Source organism: Elgaria multicarinata, chromosome 3 (genome assembly GCF_023053635.1).
Source record: "Elgaria multicarinata webbii isolate HBS135686 ecotype San Diego chromosome 3, rElgMul1.1.pri, whole genome shotgun sequence".
Taxonomy (NCBI): Eukaryota; Metazoa; Chordata; class Lepidosauria; order Squamata; family Anguidae; genus Elgaria; species Elgaria multicarinata.
In genome coordinates this window covers 5,412,180-5,432,160 of record NC_086173.1, presented here as the reverse complement: position 1 = coordinate 5,432,160, position 19,981 = coordinate 5,412,180, and the positions used below count along the sequence as shown (strand labels likewise).

The window sequence follows — 19,981 nt, the reverse complement described above, 5'->3', positions numbered from 1 at the left end:
CAAGGGACAGCCTTCTAACTTTCATGGGCCTGCTTATTTATTTAATAACACATTTCCATACCGCCTTTCCCTCAAAAAACGTTTCAAGTCGGCTTCCTAACCACAGCAAGTAGGAAGTGCAAGCTGCACCACCTTTGGTACACAGCAGGGGTGCGAAAAGAGCGGCCCGCGGACTGTAGGCCCTCCAAGCTCTGTCTGGCAGCTGCTCAAAATCCCCAGCCGCTACCAAAACTGGGGTGGCGACCCCCATGCAGCGAGCATTGCTGCTTTACTGCCACTAATAAAACGTAAGAGTGCTACAGCTGTTGTAGTGTAGTAGCGACAAGATCGCTCTGCAAGTCAGCAAAGCCCCTGGTTCAAATAGCACTTCCGTGACCTCCTAAGTGGTCTTCGACAAGTCACAATTCCTCTGGCCTCACTGCCGCCCCCCCCCCCACAACAAGGGGGATAAAACTGTCCTCCCCATCAGAGCTTTTGGAAGGATCAGAGAGACAACAGATGGGAATCCCTGCAACGCCCTGCTGTCATGATCACACCATCATCCGCTGAGTCAGGATAATCAGTCCGTCGGTTCAGTCCGTCATGCCCACCTCTGGCGTCATGCGCGATCCCAGACCCTGGCTCTTCCACTCACTCTCCCAGTCTTGGGCTGTGCTCAGCTCAGCCATATTAAGCTCCAACAGGGATGGCACCAAGGATGAAGGCTGCGGCAGCTGAGCTGACACGGGCGGCAGGTACTTGACAAAGAACTCTTTCCTCTCTAGGGAGAAGCGGATGAGACCAGTCACGTCCAGACAAACGGATTAGGCCCAGATACACCACCACCAGAAACTGTGAACTGGAGTTACACAAATTTGGGGAAAGGCAGTGTGCACGTACTGGCATCAGATCACGCTGCATACTTGATTTCAGGGATTTATTTATTTATTTATTACATTTTTATACCGCCCAATAGCCGAAGCTCTCTGGGCGGTTCACAAAAATTAAAACCACAAAAAACACCCAACAGGTTAAAAACACAATTACGAAATACAGTATAAAAAGCGCAACCAGGATAAAACCACGCAGCAAAGTTGATATAAGATTAAAATACAGAATTAAAACAGTAAAATTTAAATTTAAGTTAAAATTAAGTGTTAAAATACTGAGTGAATAAAAAGGTCTTCAGCTGGCGACGAAAGCAGTACAGTGTAGGCGCCAGGCGGACCTCTCTGGGGAGCTCGTTCCACAACCGGGGTGCCACAGCGGAGAAAGCCCTCCTCCTAGTAGCCACCTGCCTCACTTCCTTTGGCAGGGGCTCACGGAGAAGGGCCCCTGTAGATGATCTTAAGGTCCAGGTAGGTACATATGGGAGGAGGCGTTCCTTCAGATAACCTGGCTCCAAACCGTTTAGGGCTTTAAATGTCAATACCAGCACTTTGAATTGGGCCCGGACCTGGACTGGCAGCCAATGAAGCTGGAAAAGGACTGGCGTAATGTGATCTCGCCGGCCAGTCCCTGTTAGTAAATGGGCTGCCCTATTTTGTACCAGCTGAAGCTTCCGGACCGTTTTCAAAGGCAGCCCCACATATAACGCATTGCAGTAATCCAAGCGAGAGGTTATCAGAGCATGGATAACTGTAGCTAGGCTATCTCTGTCCAGATAAGGGCGCAGTTGGTATATCAACCTAAGCTGATAAAAGGTGCTCTTTGCCACTGAGTTCACCTGTGCCTCAAGTGACAGTTCTGGATCCAAGAGCACCCCAAACTACGGACCCGATCCTTTAGGGAGAGTGCAACCCCGTCCAGGACAGGGCAAACATCACCTCGCCGGACAGATGAACCACCTGCTAACAGTACCTCCGTCTTGTCTGGACTGAGTCTCAGTTTGTTAGCCCTCATCCAGTCCATTACCGTGCCCAGGCACTGGTTCAGAACAGTCACTGCCTCACCTGGGTTTGATGAAAAGGAAAGGTAGAGCAGGGTATCATCCGCATATTGATGAAACCTCAGTCCACATCTCTGGATAACCTCCCCCAGCGGCTTCATGTATATGTTAAACAGCATAGGGGATAAGATAGAGCCCTGCGGAACCCCATGGCTTAGGAGCCACGGCACAGAGCAATAATCCCCCAGCACCACCTTCTGGAATCGGCCATCCAAGGAGGAGCGGAACCACTGCAACGCAGTACCTCCAACTCCCAGCTCAGACAACCTATCCAGAAGGATACCATGGTCGATGGTATCAAAAGGCCGCTGAGAGGTCCAGGAGAACCAACAGGGTCGCACTCCCCCTGTCTCTCTCCCGACAGAGGTCATCCCACAGGGCGACCAAGGCAGTTTCCGTTCCAAAACCAGGCCTGAAGCCCGAATGAAATGGATCTAGATAATCCGTTTCATTCAAGAGTGCCTGGAGTTGTCCTGCAACCACCCGCTCAAGCACCTTGCCCAGGAAAGGGATATTAGCCACCGGCCTGTAGTTGTTAACATCCTCCGGGTCCAGATTAGGCTTCTTCAGGAGTGGTCTAATTACCGCCTCTTTTAAAGAGGCCGGCACCACTCCCTCTCTCAAGGAGGCATTCACAACCTCCTGGACCCAGCCGGCGATCCCCTCCTTATTTGATGTAATGAGCCACGAGGGGCAAGGGTCAAGCACACAGGTGGTCAACCGGACTTGGCCAAGCACCTTGTCCACATCCTCGGGCCTCAACAACTGAAACTCATCCAATAAAACTGAACCGGACGGCGCTCTGAATGCCTCTACTAGTGGAGCTGCATTAAGTGTGGTGTCCAATTCATGACGAATCTGAGCGACTTTATCTTCAAAGTGCCGTGCAAACTCGTCACAGCGTGCTACCGAGGGTTCCACCATCTCGGATAACGGTGGGATAACGAGACCTTTCCGGTCGGATTTCTCAGTTGGCCAGAGAATCAAACCGAACAAGACCAGCAAATGGGCATGCATTTGCTGCACATGCACATGTACTTTCAAGACTCGCAACCTGAAATTTCCCCAAGATCAGACCAGTACTATCTATGCCCAGATCTATAAAAAGCCACACAAAGGGAACCCTTTCAGTGGCCGCTTTACATCTATGATCTTCCCTGGGAGGCTAATGAAAAAAGGCACATTGCTATCATATTGCCCATTCCTAGAGATGTCAGACCTGGCCACGGTGACACATGCCTTAGTTACATCCTGATTGGATTACTGTAACGCGCTCTACGTGGGGCTGCCTTTGAAGAGTGTTCGGAAACTCCAGCTGGTTCAAAGAGCTGCAGCCAGATTGTTGACCGGGGCTGGTTACAGGGAGCAGAGAACTCCCCTGTGAAAACAGCTCCACTGGTTTCCAGTCTGTTTCCGGGCACAATTCAAAGTGCTGGTTATGCCCTTATAAAGCCCTATATGGCTCGGGGCCAGGTTATTTGAAAGACCGTATTCTCCCTCATGAGGCTGCCCGTGCTTTGAGATCTTCTGGAGAAGCCCTTCTTTCAGTCCCACCATCTTCACAGGCACGCTTGGTGGGAACATGGGAGAGGGCTTTCTCGGTGGCTGCTCCGGTGCTCTGGAACTCTCTAGGCTGGCTCCCTCCTTGATGGGCTTTCAGAAGCAGGCTAAAACTTTTTTGTTCCAGCAGGCCTTTGGAGAATAATCCGGCCCTCCATCTATGTTAATGTCTTAAAATTTTGTTGTGTATTTTAAATGTTTATGGTTTTGTTCCCCCCCTCCCAATGTATATTTTAAACTTTGTAAGGCCGCCTTGAGGCCCAGCATTGGGCAAAAGGCCGGATACAAATAAATATAATCATCATCACATCCATTTAGGAGGAAAAGACGGAAGAGGTGCAAAATGCCCTTCGACGGGCAGCACTGAACTCACCTTGGGGTACTTCCCCAATGAATGGGCCCGACTCTTGAGGTAGGACCAAGGGTTGAGCCCGGAATCGCTTCAGAAGGCACGAACCCTAGCAGGGATGAAGGGGGAGAGTCTGAAAAAGCATTCACCCCATTAAAAAGGCAAGGAACACCAGAAGGAGAAATTGGGTCTGCAGAGACAAGCTAAAGACTCAGGGCTGGAACGAGAAACCACAGAACAAATCAATCGGCAGAAAAGCCGGGGGTGGGGCAGAAGAAAGTGCTCACTAGGGTGGGTGTGTCATATACTCTGCAAGAAAAATATTGATCTCCATATCTTAAGCCTAGAGATTGGGATGTGTATACATTTGCTCGATTTACAGACATCTGCAGGCAATGTTGAGGACCCAGTATTTGGGTGTCTGCATTTCTTGAGACAGCGCACTCAGCAAGGGGAAAGGGGTCGTCAAGTGAAAGGCAAATGACCGAAAAGTCCTGGGAAACTCAGCAGACCAGGGACAGGCAGGTAGCCAAATGGGCACAAGATCTACTAGGCCCTTTTGCAGACACTACCGGCATCACTTCAAAAGTTTCTCCCTGCCACCCCACCCCAAATATATGAAACAACTAGAAACTATGGGTAGTGTCTGTCATGGGCTGAGCCCATGGGTCCTTTAAGAGAACAGTTTTTGCTTCATCCTAGGGAGAGGGAGAGGGGTTTCTTTGTGTCCGAAAAGAGAGTAGGCAAGTGAAATGCCTAGGCCGCGCTGGGCGAGAAGTGCCTGGCATCTGGTAACGCCTCCCCGGGCTGGTACCAGGGGAAGAGTAACAAGTTGTAGCTGTGCAATGTCTGGGAGCATTCCCCCCTCCCTTCGGGAGAGGTGTGGGTTGCTATGGGGTTTCTATTGGTCAGGGTGGGTCTGGTGACAAGAGTGGGTCTGGTCCCAGAAAGGGATAAAAAGCACCCAAGTGTCTGGTCTCTTTCCTGTGGGTGTCAGAAGTCCAGTGTGTGCGTGGTGAATTAGAGCATCCAGGCTGGGCCGGCTGGATGGCAGAAGCTCCACGCGGCCGCTGAGGGAAAGGGTCTTAATTAGAGTAGCATAAAGCCGAGTCGGAGTGAGCAACAAAGAGGTTGAGTTGCAGTGCTAAATGTTTGTTATGTTTTAGACTAGGTTTGGGTACAAGTGGGCAAGGGACCTTGCCGTAGTTACAGCTGGTGGGTGGTTAAGTGGGGAGTGAGTGTGAGTTCAATTGGCTTGAGCGTATAAAGGGGGAGGGGGAGGTATTAGTCCCTGCTGTCCTGAGTGTGTTATTCCTTTGTCCGTGTTTTTCCCCCAAACCTCTTACATGTTTACCTTAATGTAAACATGTAATGTAATGTGTGGACCCTTATGAAAGTGTGTGGTGTGAAGAATAAACGTGTTTGGTCCCTATCTCTGTAGTGTGGTGTCGTTTCTTTGAGAACTTAGACTCTAAAGGGTTAAAAAGCGGCAGTGAAAGGGCGTGTGTCTGGGCTGGCTGAGTCAGACTCCCCTTCTCTGGCCGGGGAATCACTGAGTCAAGCCGAGCGGTTCCACTTCAGTATCCAATGTTAGTCCTATGTAGAGGAGACCCACAGAAACGAATGAGACTTACTTGTCTCATTCATTTCAATAGGTCTACCTTACACAGATTCTCAGAAATCAAAATGCTGCGTATGAAGCCATTCACACGAGGAAACGCACCTGTAATAGCCGCAGGCGGGGGGTGCGGCAGACAGGGGGCACCCATGGGACAGACAGATGCTCCTTGATAGCAGCTGCAATGGCTCTGTGAAGCGCCGTGGATTTGCCTGCAAGGACAGCGCAGGTTAGAGCGACGGCCCCAGCTTAAGAGCTTGGCCGCCCCACATCCTGAATCTGGTTTTGCCCAGCGTCCTCCATACCCACAGGCTGGTCGGCATCCTCTGAGGCATCCCGCGGCAGCTTCTCGACCAGGAAGAGGAGCAAGCGGCGTATTTCAGGCTCACTGCTGTACAAGAAGGTCTGATAGCCAATTTCCCCTTGATATCCCAAGTCCTGGATGGGAGGCAATAAAATTGGAATGTTTTTTAATGTTGTATCTTTAATATTGTATTTAAATGTGATTTTGACGTGTGTGTGTGTGAGAGAGAGAGTACTGCTTGAAGGAAAGGAAAGGAACCTCTCGTGCAAGCACTGAGTCATTACTGACTCTTGGAGGGATGCCGGCTTTCGCTGACATTTTCTTGTCAGGCCTTATAGCGGGGTGGTTTGCCGTTGCCTTCCCCGGCCGTTATTACCTTTCCCCCAGCGGGGTGGTTTGCTGTTGCCTTCCCCGGCCGTTATTACCTTTCCCCCAGCTAACTGGGTACTCATTTTACCGACCTCGGGAGGATGGAAGGCTGAGTCGACCCGAGCCGGCTGCCTGAAACCAGCTTCCGCTGGGATCGAACTCAGGCTGTGGGGAGAGTTTCAGCTGCAGAAACTGCTGCTTTACTGCTCTGCGCCACACGAGGCTCTTGAGTACTGCTTAGGGATGGTATTATAATTAGCCAAATGCAAATATCACAAATAAATATCATACATAAATAAATGCAAGCCAGAAAGCAGGATGGATTAGCTGGGCGGCATAGATGGTAACGAACACCAGTACAATTAGCGCATATTTCTAAAACTTGCAGTCCCCTCTGTTGGAGAGGCTGCAAGATAAAAGGCACGTATTTTCATTTATGGCGGTGCTTGCTCGTATATACAGGGATTCTGAAAGACAGTACACAGAGAATGAACGATTATTACGAGAGAAACAATTGTACATGATCCAGGACTATTTTTATTATCAATATATAAAGGACTCGACACTGGATTGAAATGTAAAGATCTACTAGCGTTCCTGTTGATGGCAGCTCGCCGGACAATCACACAGCAGTGGGAAAAATAGGATAATTTGAATTATCGAAATATATGGTCTGTGGCAATATCAGAAAAAATAACTCATGACTTGCTTCAAATCCAAGGACAATCAGAATCAACCTCATTTGCTGCTTTATGGGGGAGATGCGTTCAATAGGCATCACATCCGGATATTCAGCGATGCCTGCCTGCCTCAGCTTTGAGTATATGGAAGTTGTAACAATAAGTGAAGGAAATACAGCATATCAGTATAAGGTAACATCTCAGGGTTACCTTATACTGATCCCTCGCAGCGAAGCAGGTCCTGAGTTGCAAGGCGCTTCAGAGGCTACCTGCCCGACTGCAGCATGAACTCTTGGTAGACGAGAGCTGACTGCTGCGTTGAACGCATCACGAGCTGACGCATTAGTTGTACTCACCTGGCAGGCTTGCGCCAGGCTCATGCCAATCCGGAAACGAGCAGACATGCCTGGAGGCAGGATGGGGCTGAGGCCCGCCCCCACTGAAGGATTGATGACGCGGAGGCATCGCACCACGGACTCGACAATCAGCTCGGTGGTGAACTCGCGGACGCTCTGCACTTCATCCGGGACATCCCTGGGTCGGGGAGGGGTGGGTGGGTGGGGAGAATGCAGGCATTGAAGGACTCCCTCCAAAGTGTCCATACTGATCACCCACCATGGACTTCCCTTTGCCCTTGCTGCAATGGAACAGCCTACTCTTTCCATTCCATCCAGTTAGCTGCAACTGGGGCACAGTCAAGGACATGACATGGCTGCCAACGATGACAGGGAACATTGCCCTTGATCTGCACTGGCTGCCTATACGCTTCCGGTCGGAATTCAAGGTGCTGGTAATGACGTTTAAAGCCCTAAACGGCTTGGGACCGCGATACTTGAGAGAGCGCCTCTCCTTACATATGCCTGCCCGAGACCTCCTCAGCCTGCCAGCAAAAGGGTCAAAAGGTGACCATCCTGTGCTCACTTCCAGGGAAATAAGCCTCCCTGAGCATAGCAAGACTTACTTGCAAGTAAGATCGACCCATAAGAGCATGTCGAAGGAAGCCCATGGCTCAAACCTCCCCTCAGCCATGAGCCCAGCTGCTATTACCTCAGCCCCAGCCCCCACTGTCTGCAATTTAGGAACAAGGCCTACCTTAACGCAACTGTCGTTAATATTACTGATATGATGAATAAGAAATGCTATTCAGAAGAGTTAAGAACAGCCTTCTCCAACCTGGTGCTTTCCCGATAAGTTGGACTACAGCTCCCAGTGTCCCCCAGCCAACATGGGAGCTGTAGTCCAACACAACTGGGAGCAAGGGCACCAGGTTGGGGAGAGCTAGTTTTGAGAGACAGTGCCGGCTCCAGGTTTCTGAGGGCCCTTGGGCAAGACCAATGGACCCCTCTCCCTCAGAGAGTCTCCCTCTCCACTGCCATTGTCACCAGCTCTTCTTCCTCCTCCTCTTTCTCATCACTGCTCCCACTTGCTTGCTTGACAGGCAGAAAGCCAGGGAGGAAGCAGGCCGGGGCAGCACCTGCTCTGCCTCCTCACCCCCACCATCGTCATCTGGGGCCAGAGTGAGAGACTGGTGAACAAGCAGGTCGCATCAGTGAGGAGCAGCAACTTCAGGGGGTTCCTGGCAGTGGGTCCCTGCTGAGGTGGGGGCCCTCAGCAGTACCCGACCGTGCCTACCCTTGACACCGGCCCTGAGCAGAGGAATGCCGGGCTTACGGCCGATATCTCTGAGGCAGACCTTCGCTCCGGGCTTTAAAACGTTCCAATTTTTTTATATTTGATTGCGATTTTACGTACGTGGCCTTTGGGCATCCTGTGTGGAACTAGACAGCAGGGAGCACACTCTGCAGCAAGCCGGGTGACTCAACGAGCCAAACGCAGCCCCTGCCAGTCACGTACGGCAGCCCAGGAGGTGTTCCACACGCCTCCTGCTTTCGCTGCCTGCCCAGAATGGCGAGGACAGGAGGTGGGGTCAAGCACTTGGTGGACCACTGTGCACGACTGGTGGGTCACCAGTTGGCGGGCCTGCTTGAAGGGGCCGTGCGAGCGCTCGTTGTGAAGACTGCCGTTCAAAGGCAGCCACAGACCCACCAACCAGCCTCTGCAGTCCCCTGATTAATCCAAGCCTCGTCACTAAGCAACCGCCAGTTGCTTCCACCCACACAAGCTGCGGAAGCTGCAAAACGCCCGGCCGGAGCCAAAACGGGAGATCCGCGAAAGTGCACGACTCCCCCAACGAAAGCGAAGAGCCAGCGTGAGACCTAGCCAACGGCAAGCCACAGACGCGTAACCCCAATTAAGTTCTTGCCAGGGCTCAGAGAAAAGCCTGGCATAAAGGCGGTGGGCAAATGAGTTCTCTTGGGGGAATTTCAGCCCAGGCCCTGCATCGTTGTAGTCGTTGCTCCCGGCAGGGAAAGAATTTTGGATCGAGAGGCATCTTCCTCAAAACCTGCATGTTCCTGGCCTGTGATGTGCCACGACAGAGCACAAATCAAGCACCCCCGTGTCAAATCCTTCTGTACGGCGCAATTTCAGACCCCTTCCGACCTCCATCTCTCACATTTTCTACCTGCTATGAGCAGCATGGCGCTTCACTGCTCACCTCCCGCCCGCCACCTCCCAATACATAAGACACGAGGCAGAAAGGCAGCCTTACGTCCCAGAGAGGCGGAGGGAACGTATGAGGATCTTGTCCACCTCCTCCATGTCGGCGGGACATCTAGGGAAATGAGAACTCCTATTTAAAAAGAAAGACAGAAAGAAAAGACAAAACATTATTATTATTATTATTATTATTTATTTATATAGCACCATCAATGTACATGGTGCTGTACAGAGTAAAACAGTAAATAGCAAGACCCTGCCGCATAGGCTTACAATCTATGGGACTTGTGATCAGTCACAGGAGGAGGGGAAAGTATGATTTCATCAGAGCAACTTTGAAAGTATAAAAGTATGCTCTGTGTGGATGATGGACAGAGAGTTCAGCCTTCAGCTTGCTGGAGTGAGCTTTCTCCTACGTGTGTAGTACTTTAAATAAAAGCCTCTGAATCTGGATCTGTCTGGACCCGTTCCCTCCCTACTGGATTGGGGAAATTTCCCTAACACTGTCCTATCTAGAAATGCCACCAGGTATTGAACCTTGAACCTTCTACACACAAAGCAACTGCTTTGCCCGTTCCTTAAAATAAAGATTCTAGTCCTTATAATAAAGGACTAATTTAAACAGGAAAATAGGAAGCTACCATCAAGCAAGTCAGAACATTGGTCCATGGAACTCCGTATTGCCACTGCAAGCATGCAGAGCCTTTCCAGGGTCTCTGCCATGAGTCTTCCCCAGCCCTAATACAATCTATATAATCTTTGGAAACCTCCCAGGGAACTTTGGCTATGGGGTGGTGGAGTGATTTAGAAACGAAATAAATAAATAAATAAAAAAAGAAAGCTAATCACACAGATGGTGACAGCAGCAAAGCCCAATGCAGGGCCCCTGCAACCAGCAAGCTCTATAAAGTTATTGCCACATATCTCACGTCACAAGAGAATGGAGCAGCCTTCCCCAACCCGATGCTCTCCAGATGCTTTGGACTACAGCTCACATCAACCCCAGCCAGGATGGTTAAACATCAGGAATGCTGGGAGTTGTAGTCCCAAACATCTGGAGGGCAACAGTTTGAGGGAGGCTGGCTTGGAGTATTAAGCCCCCGCCCCCTCCACTCCCGCTTGCAGATTAGGGCGGCCTTGTGAATATGCTCTCAAGGGTGACTCCGTCTACAAGTAGTTTTTTAACTGGCCTGGTAGCCCACATGTCCCTGCGTTCATCATATCAATCATATAATGGCTGATAAAGAAAGAAAATGAAAAGAACTCTTCTCCAATTGAAAATACTTCACTACCTGGTTGCCTGCAGGTGATTCTTACCACAGGTAACGCTCCTTATAAGAGAGTGAGGACTAATCTAACAGCAGCCCTGTTGGATCAGTCCAAGTATCCATCAAGCAGCCTTCCCCATGCTGAATGAGAGATGCTGGGAGTTGAAGTCTAACACATCTGGAAGGCATCAGGTTGGGGAAGGCTGATCCATCAAATAGAATCCTATTTCCAGCAGTGTCCAGCCAGATATTTCAAGGAAGCTCAAGAGCAGGACATAATGGCAGCAGACTGGCATCTGGTATTCAGAAATATTCTGCCTCTCTGGCTGAGGAGGTTCCGTTTAGCTATTATGTCTCACACCCATTCATAGATCTTAGGTTGTCTAATCCCCTTCGAAAGCTGCCTAAACCAGTGGGCATCACCAAATCTTGTAGCGGATAGTTCCAGAAGTTAATTTGGCGTGTTGTGCAAGGTACTTTATTTCTCCTGTCTTGAATCTACTTCTTACGAATTTCACTGGGTGATCCCCAAGTTCTAGTGCTATGGGAGAAAAAGATAACTTTCTCTTGCCGCTCATTCGCTATCTTATACACCTCTCTCACATGGCTTAGTCATCTTTTCTCTAAACTAACACATATGGCACCACTTCTTTTATCCAGGATGGACCAATAAGAACATAAGAAGAACCATGAAGCATCAGATCTAAACCAGCATCCTGTGCTCACCATGGCCAACCAGCTGCCATGGGAAACCCATGACTGCAATGGCACACTCCCGCCCAAGTCCCCCAGCAACTGGTGTATATAGGCATACTGCCTCTGATATTGGAGGTAGCACATAGCCATCAGGACTAGTAGCTATTGATAGCCTTCTCCGCTAGGAATTTGTCTAACCCCACCTACCCCTTTAAAGCCATCAAAATTCGTGGCCGTCACCACACCTTGCGGTAGCGAATTCCATAGTTTCACTATGTGCTGTGTGAAGAAGTACTTTGTTTTATCTGTACTGAATCTCCCACCAATTACCTAAATGGAATGACCCAGGGTCCTATTATTATTATTATTATTATTATTATTATTATTATTATTATTATTATTTATATAGCACCATCAATGTACATGGTGCTGTACAGAGTAAAACAGTAAATAGCAAGACCCTGCCGCATAGGCTTACAATCTAATAAATTATGAGAGGAGAAAAATGGCTCCCTATTATTATTATTATTATTATTATTATTATTATTATTATTTATATAGCACCATCAATGTACATGGTGCTGTACAGAGTAAAACAATAAATAGCAAGACATTGCCGCATAGGCTTACATTCTAATAAAATCATAATAAAACAATAAGGAGGGGAAGAGAATGCACCAAACAGGCAGTATAAAAGTCAGAGCAAAATCAAGTTTTAAAAGCTTTAGGAAAAAGAAAAGTTTTTAGCTGAGCTTTAAAAGCTGCGATTGAACTTGTAGTTCTCAAATGTTCTGGAAGAGCGTTCCAGGCGTAAGGGGCAGCAGAAGAAAATGGACGAAGCCGAGCAAGGGAAGTAGAGACCTTTGGGCAGGTGAGAAACATGGCATCAGAGGAGCGAAGAGCACGAGCGGGGCAATAGTGTGAGATGAGAGAGGAAAGATAGGAAGGAGCTAGACAGTGAAAAGCTTTGTAGGTCAACAGAAGTTTATATTGGATTCTGAAGTGAATTGGAAGCCAATGAAGCAATGATCCCTAGCCACTTTTTCTGCATTATGCATGATTTTGTACACCTCTATCATGTTTCTCCTTACTTTTCCTAAGCTAAACAATCCCAGATGTTGTAACCTTCTCTCATAGGGGAATTGCTCCGGCCATTTTGGTTCCCTTTTCCGCACTTTTTCCAGCTCCACAATATCCATTTTTTAGGTGCGATGACCAGAACCGTACACAGCATTCTAAGTGTGGCCATACCAAAGATTTTTAGAAGGGCAGTAAGATATTGGCAATTTTATTCTCAAATCCTTTTCTAATTATGCCTAACATGGAGTTGACCTTTTTTTACAGCAGCCGCACAGTGGGTCAACAGATTCATTGAGCTGTCCACCAGAACCCAAAGATCTCTTGAAGGTGGGGTTTTTTTTGCGCCAACATGCAACACTTTACACTTGCTTACATTGAAGTGCATTTGCCATTTGGAGGCCCATTCTCCCAGTTTGGAGAGATGCTTTTGGAGCAACTTATAATCTCTTTTCATTTTAACAATCCTAAACAATTTGGTGTCGTTGGCGAACTTCGCCACTTCAGAGCTCACTCCTAATTCCAGAACATTTATAAGCAAGTTGAAAAGTATTGGCTCCAATACAGGTCCCTGTGGGACCCCACTGTTTACATCCCTCCATTGGGAGAATTTGCCATTTATTCTTACTCCGTTTTCTGTTCTTTAACCATTTACTGATCCATCAGAGGACCTCTCCTCTTATTCCATGACAGCTAGGTTTGCTCAGGAGACTTCGGTGTGGGAATTTGTCAAAAGCCTTTTGGAAATCCAAGTAAACGTCTACTAGATCACTCCTGTCTATGTTTAGTGCCATGTATTTAAGCAGGGGTAGAATACCTCTTTCAGCCCGAAGGTCGGATTTCATTTCAGGGGCCCAAATGCAAAAGGGGCAGGGCTTAAAAATCTTACTGCCAGTAACTAAGCTTTAGGAGAGGCATTTCAACCTTTGAGAATCAGTGGGGGCTGGGGGGGGAGGACAAAAAGGCTGAGAAACTACCAAATGATAGGTGGTTGTGAAAAGGGGGCAGGGGTATCTGGAAACTCTGGAGGGCTGGCTTTTGCCGATGGGTCTCAGGTTCAACGCCCCTGCTCTAGACCTCTCTTATGTCCCCTTTTAGTCAGTTTTTCTCTAAGCTATTGTAGATGCCACCTTCTTTATCCAGTTGAGACTAATGTGTTTGCGTGTGAACTGTGAAAGAGAGAAGGACCAGGCTGGGATATACCTCAGATCAGTGGAGAGGTCGAAGAGGAAGAAGGGTTATAGAATCATAGAATAGCAGAGTTGGAAGGGGCCTACAAGGCCATCGAGTCCAACCCCCTGCTCAATGCAGGGATCCACCCTAGAGCATCCCTGACAGATGGTTGTCCAGCTGCCTCTTGAAGGCCTCTAGTGTGGGAGAGCCCACAACCTCCCTACGTAACTGATTCCATTGTCGTACTGCTCTAACAGTCAGGATGTTTTTCCTGATGTCCAGCCAGAATCTGGCTTCCTTTAACTTGAGTCAGTTATAGAGTTGTGATGCATCAACTGAGTGAATGGGGATGGATGGAGATGACCAAATCCTTAGCAGCTCTGAAGAACAGACACAAGAGGTGTGCCAGATGAAAATGCCAAAAGGAAGAGCGAGGTTCTGGAGCAGGGTCTCTCTGCCCACCCCCTCCCCATCCCAGGCACCACTGGATTGCCCTTATGCAATATTCAAAGCTTATTTTGGGCCAGGACTGCCCTTTAGAACTAGGATTAGGCTCAAGGGACATACGAAGTGTCCTTGCATAAGTTTAAAATGCAACATTACAATTTATAACCACGCTACAGGATAACTACGCTACAGAACTATGGGTTTGCCAGTTTGCAGCACAGCAAGCCTACCACTGCAGCTGCCACTCCATCCCTTCCAGAATTCTGTCAGTTTACCTCCGTCAGCTACGGACCAACTCCTGAAGTTCCACTTGCTCTAGAGTACAGCAGCATTCCCCAACCTGGTATCCTCCAAATGTTTTGAGTAACAACCACCAGTATTCCTGACCATTGGCCATGTTAGTTGGGGCTGATGGTTGTTGAAGTCCAAAACATCTCAAGGGTGCCAGATTTGGGGGAATTGGATGAGGAGAGCTCAGGAAGGATGCAGAGACAGGACTCAACAGTTGTGGCAATTTGTCCATTTGCTTGCTGTTAAAAGTAAGTTCTCTGAATTGCAGTCCGGCAACATCAAACACACACACCTGCCCCAAGCCACCAAGTTTTTAGGACCTGGGAAGAATAAATCTTGGCACATGCAGTTTTTCACACCTGTGTAAGCTCCAGGGACATGGTAAGCTGAACGAACTAAAATCCCACTACATTAGAACGTATACACTATCCTAGGGTGACCCTATGAAAAGGAGGACAGGGCTCCTGTATCTTTAACAGTTGTATTGAAAAGGGAATTTCAGCAGGTGTCATTTGTATATATGGGGAACCTGGGGGAATTCCCTCTTCATCACAACTGTTAAAGCTGCCCTCTTTTAAATCTGGTCACTCTGGTATAGCTCCTGCAGCTTTAACTGTTGTGACGAAGAGGGAATTTCACCAGGTTCTCCATATCTACAAATGACCCCTGCTGAAATCCCCTTTTCTATGCAACTGTTAAAGATACAGGAGCCCTGTCCTCCTTTTCATAGGGTCACCCTACACTATCCACTTTCTCCCCCGCACATCTTGCTTGATGAAGAGATCTGGAGATCTCCAAAGCTTGCACATTGTTCGGTGATGATTTGGTTAGCCTAACAGGTATTACACTAATATGGGTTATTTTGGATTTCTTACGCTCAACACAGCTACCTTTGCTTTTGTCTTGTTTTTTTCACACTAGGCGTTTTTCCAGCCAGATTTATGAGAACAAAACCCGTTTTTTGCATGCACAAAGCCATGCAAAAAAATAATAATGAGGTGCTTAAATTCTATGTATGAAAGAGGAAGTAGGGGCACCCAGCTGCGGGGGAGCGTTGGGGAGGGACAAGAGGGCTGCTGCTGTTCTGGAGGCGATGATATAAGGATATCAAGCGACCCCGAGCTTTGCTATGGTGCAAGGGTAGAGGCTGCCCGAGACAGCGGGGCAAGAAGAGGGAGGGAAGCAACCGTACTCACCGCTCCCTGTGCTCTGAGCTGGGCCAGGCGCTCAGTCACAGGACCTACCCCAGGGCACGACGGGAAATGTAGTGCATCGCCGCCGCAGCTTTCCAACAGCGCGTTGCATGTCGGGACTTGTGGTCCAGTGCCTCTCTTCCTCTTCAAATGAGCCGTAGCCCAGATCATAGAGCAAACAAAGTTTAGAGTAGCACACCCCATTAGAGAGAGAGAGAGAGAGAAATTCCGGGTTCATTTGGAAAGGCTTTTTGATGTTGTGCAGACTTCTACTGTTACTTTCTACTGTTAGTTTTACCCTACCCTGTGCCTGCTTACCCTACCCTGTACCTGTTTGCATTCTCTTCCCCTCCTTATTGTTTTACTATGATTTTATTAGATTGTAAGCCTATGCGGCAGGGTCTTGCTATTTACTGTTTTACTCTGTACAGCACCATGTACACTGATGGTGCTATATAAATAAATAATAATAATAATAATAATAATAATAATAATAATAATAATAATAATAATAGGGAGTGGGGTTTCTTCCACGGGGGCCTATAAAAACTAGTATTTAAGTATTGTTGTGATTGGACAGCAGTGGGTTGTATTCATTGTTAGTCCTACTTAGGGTAGAAGACCCACTGAAATGCATGGGGCTTCAGTTAGAGCAGTGGTTCCCAAACTTTTTCAGTTCACCGCCCCCTTGGTTCCACAAACTCATGCCCAGTGCCCCCTACCCTACACTACAAAAATCATTATTCAGAATAGCGGTTTTCAATGACCCACTAAGGAAGATAATAACAATAAAATTCAAAACAGTAACACTCTTGGTTATTTTAAACTGTTGTGTACTTTTATAGTTGTTTGCTTTTCTATGGATGTATTTGTCATGGCATTCGGCTAGCACAATAAACTGATGATTGATTGATTGAAAACAGTAACAATTAATTGAATATTTAGGCCTTAGCTAGACCTAAGGTTTATCCTGGGGTCGTCCCGGGGTCATCCCTGCCTGCTCCCGGGATCCCCTGTGTGTCATGCACAGGGATGACCCAGGGATAATCCTGGGATAAACCTTAGGTCTAGCTAAGGCCTTATTCAAAATCCAATTACGTTTTTTTAGTTTATTCAATTAGTCATGATTGATGAACTTGATCCAGTGATATCATCTTTTCAAAGTCTGATAGTCAATAAGCAAGAATATTAGATATCACATTTACTAACTAGGGTAGAGTACCTCACTATTCTGTAAATTCTTAATGTGATGAAGTGGTACCAGTTTCCCAATGTTTGGTTTAAAGTCACTTAACATGAGTCTTAAATCACCACATTTAGTAATCTGGAGTCGATTTCTTTGCTTGGAGAGAAATAGGCAGACCACACTAAAACCACATTCCACCAAATATGATATTGGAAATGCAACCACTGCTTTAAAGCGCTTTATAACAGTTTTGACAACTGTATGTGAAGTGTGTCCTGGGCTCCAACAGTTGTCAAAACTGTTATAAAGCGCTTTAAAGCAGAAGTGTAGATCCTGCCCAGGAGCTTCTGAACCACTCTCCATAGTGCAGGATAGCGATCAGAAATTTCCTTCTGTAACCAAAACTCCTGGTACGGGAAAGACCACCTCAAGCGCCCCACCCCACCCCGCTGCCCCCTTGCCTCTTAATGCCCCCCTATGCAATCTCACCGCCCCCAAGGGGGCAGTACCGCCCACTTTGGGAACCACTGAGTTAGAGTAACAACATTGGATACAACTCAGTATTTCCTCTTCAAGCTATATTTTTTATAGCAGCTCTTTTGTAATTCAGGTCTCATTTTGTGTGGAAAATGTGAGTTATTTCGAGAACTGCCCTGCAAATGGCAAAGGCAACACAGTTTATGGTGTACTGACAATGTTGCGGATTAGAGGTAGAGCTCAGGCTACCTTGGATTTCTAGAGCAAAACCCCACATGCTAAACATTCCTTCCCTAATGTTGTAGCAACGGCCAATCTACCTAAATTTCCCTCTTAAACTCACTACTAACTCAAATCCGGTGTTCAAAGTGCCTTGCACGTCTTCTAAATGTTTTTTTTTTTTTTGTTGTTTATTCGTTCAGTCGCTTCTGACTCTTCGTGACTTCATGGACCAGCCCACGCCAGAGCTTTCTGTCGGCTGTTGCCACTCCCAGCTCCCCCAAGGTCAAGTCTGTCACCTCCAGAATATCCTCCATCCCTCTTGCCCTTGGTCGGCCCCTCTTCCTTTTGCCTTCCACTTTCCCTAGCATCAGCCTCTTCTCCAGGGTATCCTGTCTTCTCATTACGTGGCCAAAGTACTTCAGTTTTGCCTTTAATACCATTCCCTCAAGTGAGCAGTCTGGCTTTATTTCCTGGAGTATGGACTGGTTGGATCTTCTTGCAGTCCAAGGCACTCTCAGAATTTTTCTCCAACACCACAGTTCAAAAGCATTTATCTTCCTTCGCTCAGCTTTCCTTATGGTCCAGCTCTCGCAGCCATAGGTTACTACGGGGAATACCATTGCTTTAACTATGCGGACCTTTGTTGTCAGTGTGGTGTCTCTGCTCTTAACTATTTTATCAAGATTTGTCTTCTGATTTCCTGGCTGCAGTCAGCGTCTGCAGTAATCTTTGCGCCCAGAAATACAAAGTCTGTCACTGCCTCCACGTTTTCTCCCTCTGTTTGCCAGTTACCAATCAAGCTGGTTGCCATAATTTTGGTTTTTTTGAGGTTTAACTGCAACCCAGCTTTTGCACTTTCTTCTTTCACCTTCTGTCATAAGGCTCCTCAGCTCCTCCTCGCTTTCAGCCATCAAAGTGGTGTCATCTGCACATCTGAGATTGTTAATGTTTGTTAAATGTTTGCTAAATGTTTGTTAAATGTTTGCTAAATGTAAAACATTTGCTAAATGTTTAGAACCTCAAAAATTCCCACCAAAAATACAGCCTGCATTAGAAAACGCACAAACTGTTGGTTGTTTTATTATGGTTTTAATTTTTGTGAACCGCCCAGAGAGCTTCGGCTATTGGGCGCTATAAAAATGTAATAAATAAATAATCTCTTGTTTTTGCTGCTATGTTGCACAGCTATGCTAAAAACCTTATATTTCTCCATTATTTTCCATGGGTAGCTCTCACTTCCGTTCGCATTGCTTCCTAAGCGACCCAGAAGTTGGAAATGTGTTGAAAGCTTATTTATTATATTTTTGGGCCTGCTACGCCACGCGCTTCCCATCCCTGCAAGACCAGAGAGCATGTTGGGTGTTGTAGTCTTGACTCACTCTTAGAAATGGCTGCTGAGGGGCGGGAGGAGGGAGCGGAAGGCATGAAATTAGGAGCAACGGTCTCCTAGCAACTAAAACAGAGACATAGTCAATGTGTTGCTCAAATTGGCCTTTGGCTGGGAGCCTGGGACATCTCTTACACCTGTCTTTTTAGGATTGTGGTTTTCCACAATTTTCAAGTGGGAAATTAAGCATCATCATCATTATATATGTTGTTCCCAGCCTCGATCCAGAGGGAGAGGTGGGAAATAAATAAATTAATGTTATTATTTATTTAATTTCTATACTTCTCAACAGCTCAAGTTCTCTGGGCTTTTCACAAAGCTACCATAGCTTATTGCGTGAGATAAGTAATTGAACTGGGTATCCAATTTAATTAAATATACTAATTGTGCCTAGCGATCAAAACAAAACTCACATAAGCAAAACAGTCCGAGAAGGGGAGGCGGGTGAGGAATAGGTCAAGCCAGTTTAAAAAGGCCAAGATGTGCAAAGGCATTTTGAAGAAAGCACCCACAGCTAAATCAAACCTGGAACTTCTCCTGCTCAAGCTTCTTTTAAATCGGCGTTCCCCCAGCCTGCTGCTCTCCAAATACTATGAACTACAAATTCCAGCACCCCTGGGGGATGCTGGGAGGTGTAGTCCAACACATCTGGAGGACATCAGGTTGGGAAGGCTGTTTTAAATTAATTCAACTAAGCTGCAGTTCTCACCTGTACCACGATGGCCTTTGGAAGGTACATCCTGTATTGCATGGTTGATAAAGCTGGACATGTTGAAAAATAACTCTTTCTGTGCAGCTATTAAAAGTATAGGATCCCTGTACCGAGTCCTTGTCATGGGGCTACTCTAGCCATGCAGTGGAGCTGTCTCGGTTATAAAAGCAGGTGGGTTTGCCAGCTCAATGCATTTACAGAGGTGGTACCAGCATGAAGTTGAGGCAGCGCATTCTGCAAGGGGCCGTTTTGGTGTGTCATTAAAGACAACAGAAGAAGACTCTTAACTGGCCTGACACAGATCTGAGCACAATCCACCTAGATCTTCTCCTGCATGAGCCCTGTTTAACCTAGGTTATTTCCAGACGGGGTTGTTAAATTCCATTTCATTCATGGAATTTAACATGGTGTTCAGACATTGTTGCCTTCCACTTGTAACCCTAACCTCTCATTAGGGTTACAAAAACATGGGAGGTTTATAAATGG

The 19,981-nt window shown here is 47.3% G+C and overlaps 1 protein-coding gene across 2 annotated transcripts in view; it reads right to left on the bottom strand.

Moving 5' to 3' along the window:
• CCDC22 (coiled-coil domain containing 22) overlaps window positions 1–15,572 on the bottom strand; it is a 30,563-nt gene extending 14,991 nt beyond the window's left edge. Inside the window, exons 1-7 of one of the 2 annotated variants that reach the window (XM_063119134.1) lie at window positions 15,515–15,572; window positions 9,419–9,499; window positions 7,164–7,341; window positions 5,760–5,892; window positions 5,560–5,666; window positions 3,861–3,945; window positions 591–760 (exon numbers count right to left, since the gene is read on the bottom strand). In XM_063119134.1, coding sequence (XP_062975204.1) covers window positions 591–760; window positions 3,861–3,945; window positions 5,560–5,666; window positions 5,760–5,892; window positions 7,164–7,341; window positions 9,419–9,468 — 723 coding nt within the window. In that variant the 5' untranslated portion in view covers window positions 9,469–9,499; window positions 15,515–15,572. Of the gene's footprint in view, window positions 1–590; window positions 761–3,860; window positions 3,946–5,559; window positions 5,667–5,759; window positions 5,893–7,163; window positions 7,342–9,418; window positions 9,500–15,510 lie in introns of both variants that reach the window. The other variant, XM_063119135.1, reaches the window with a different exon arrangement.
• Between the last annotated feature and the right edge of the window lie 4,409 nt (window positions 15,573–19,981).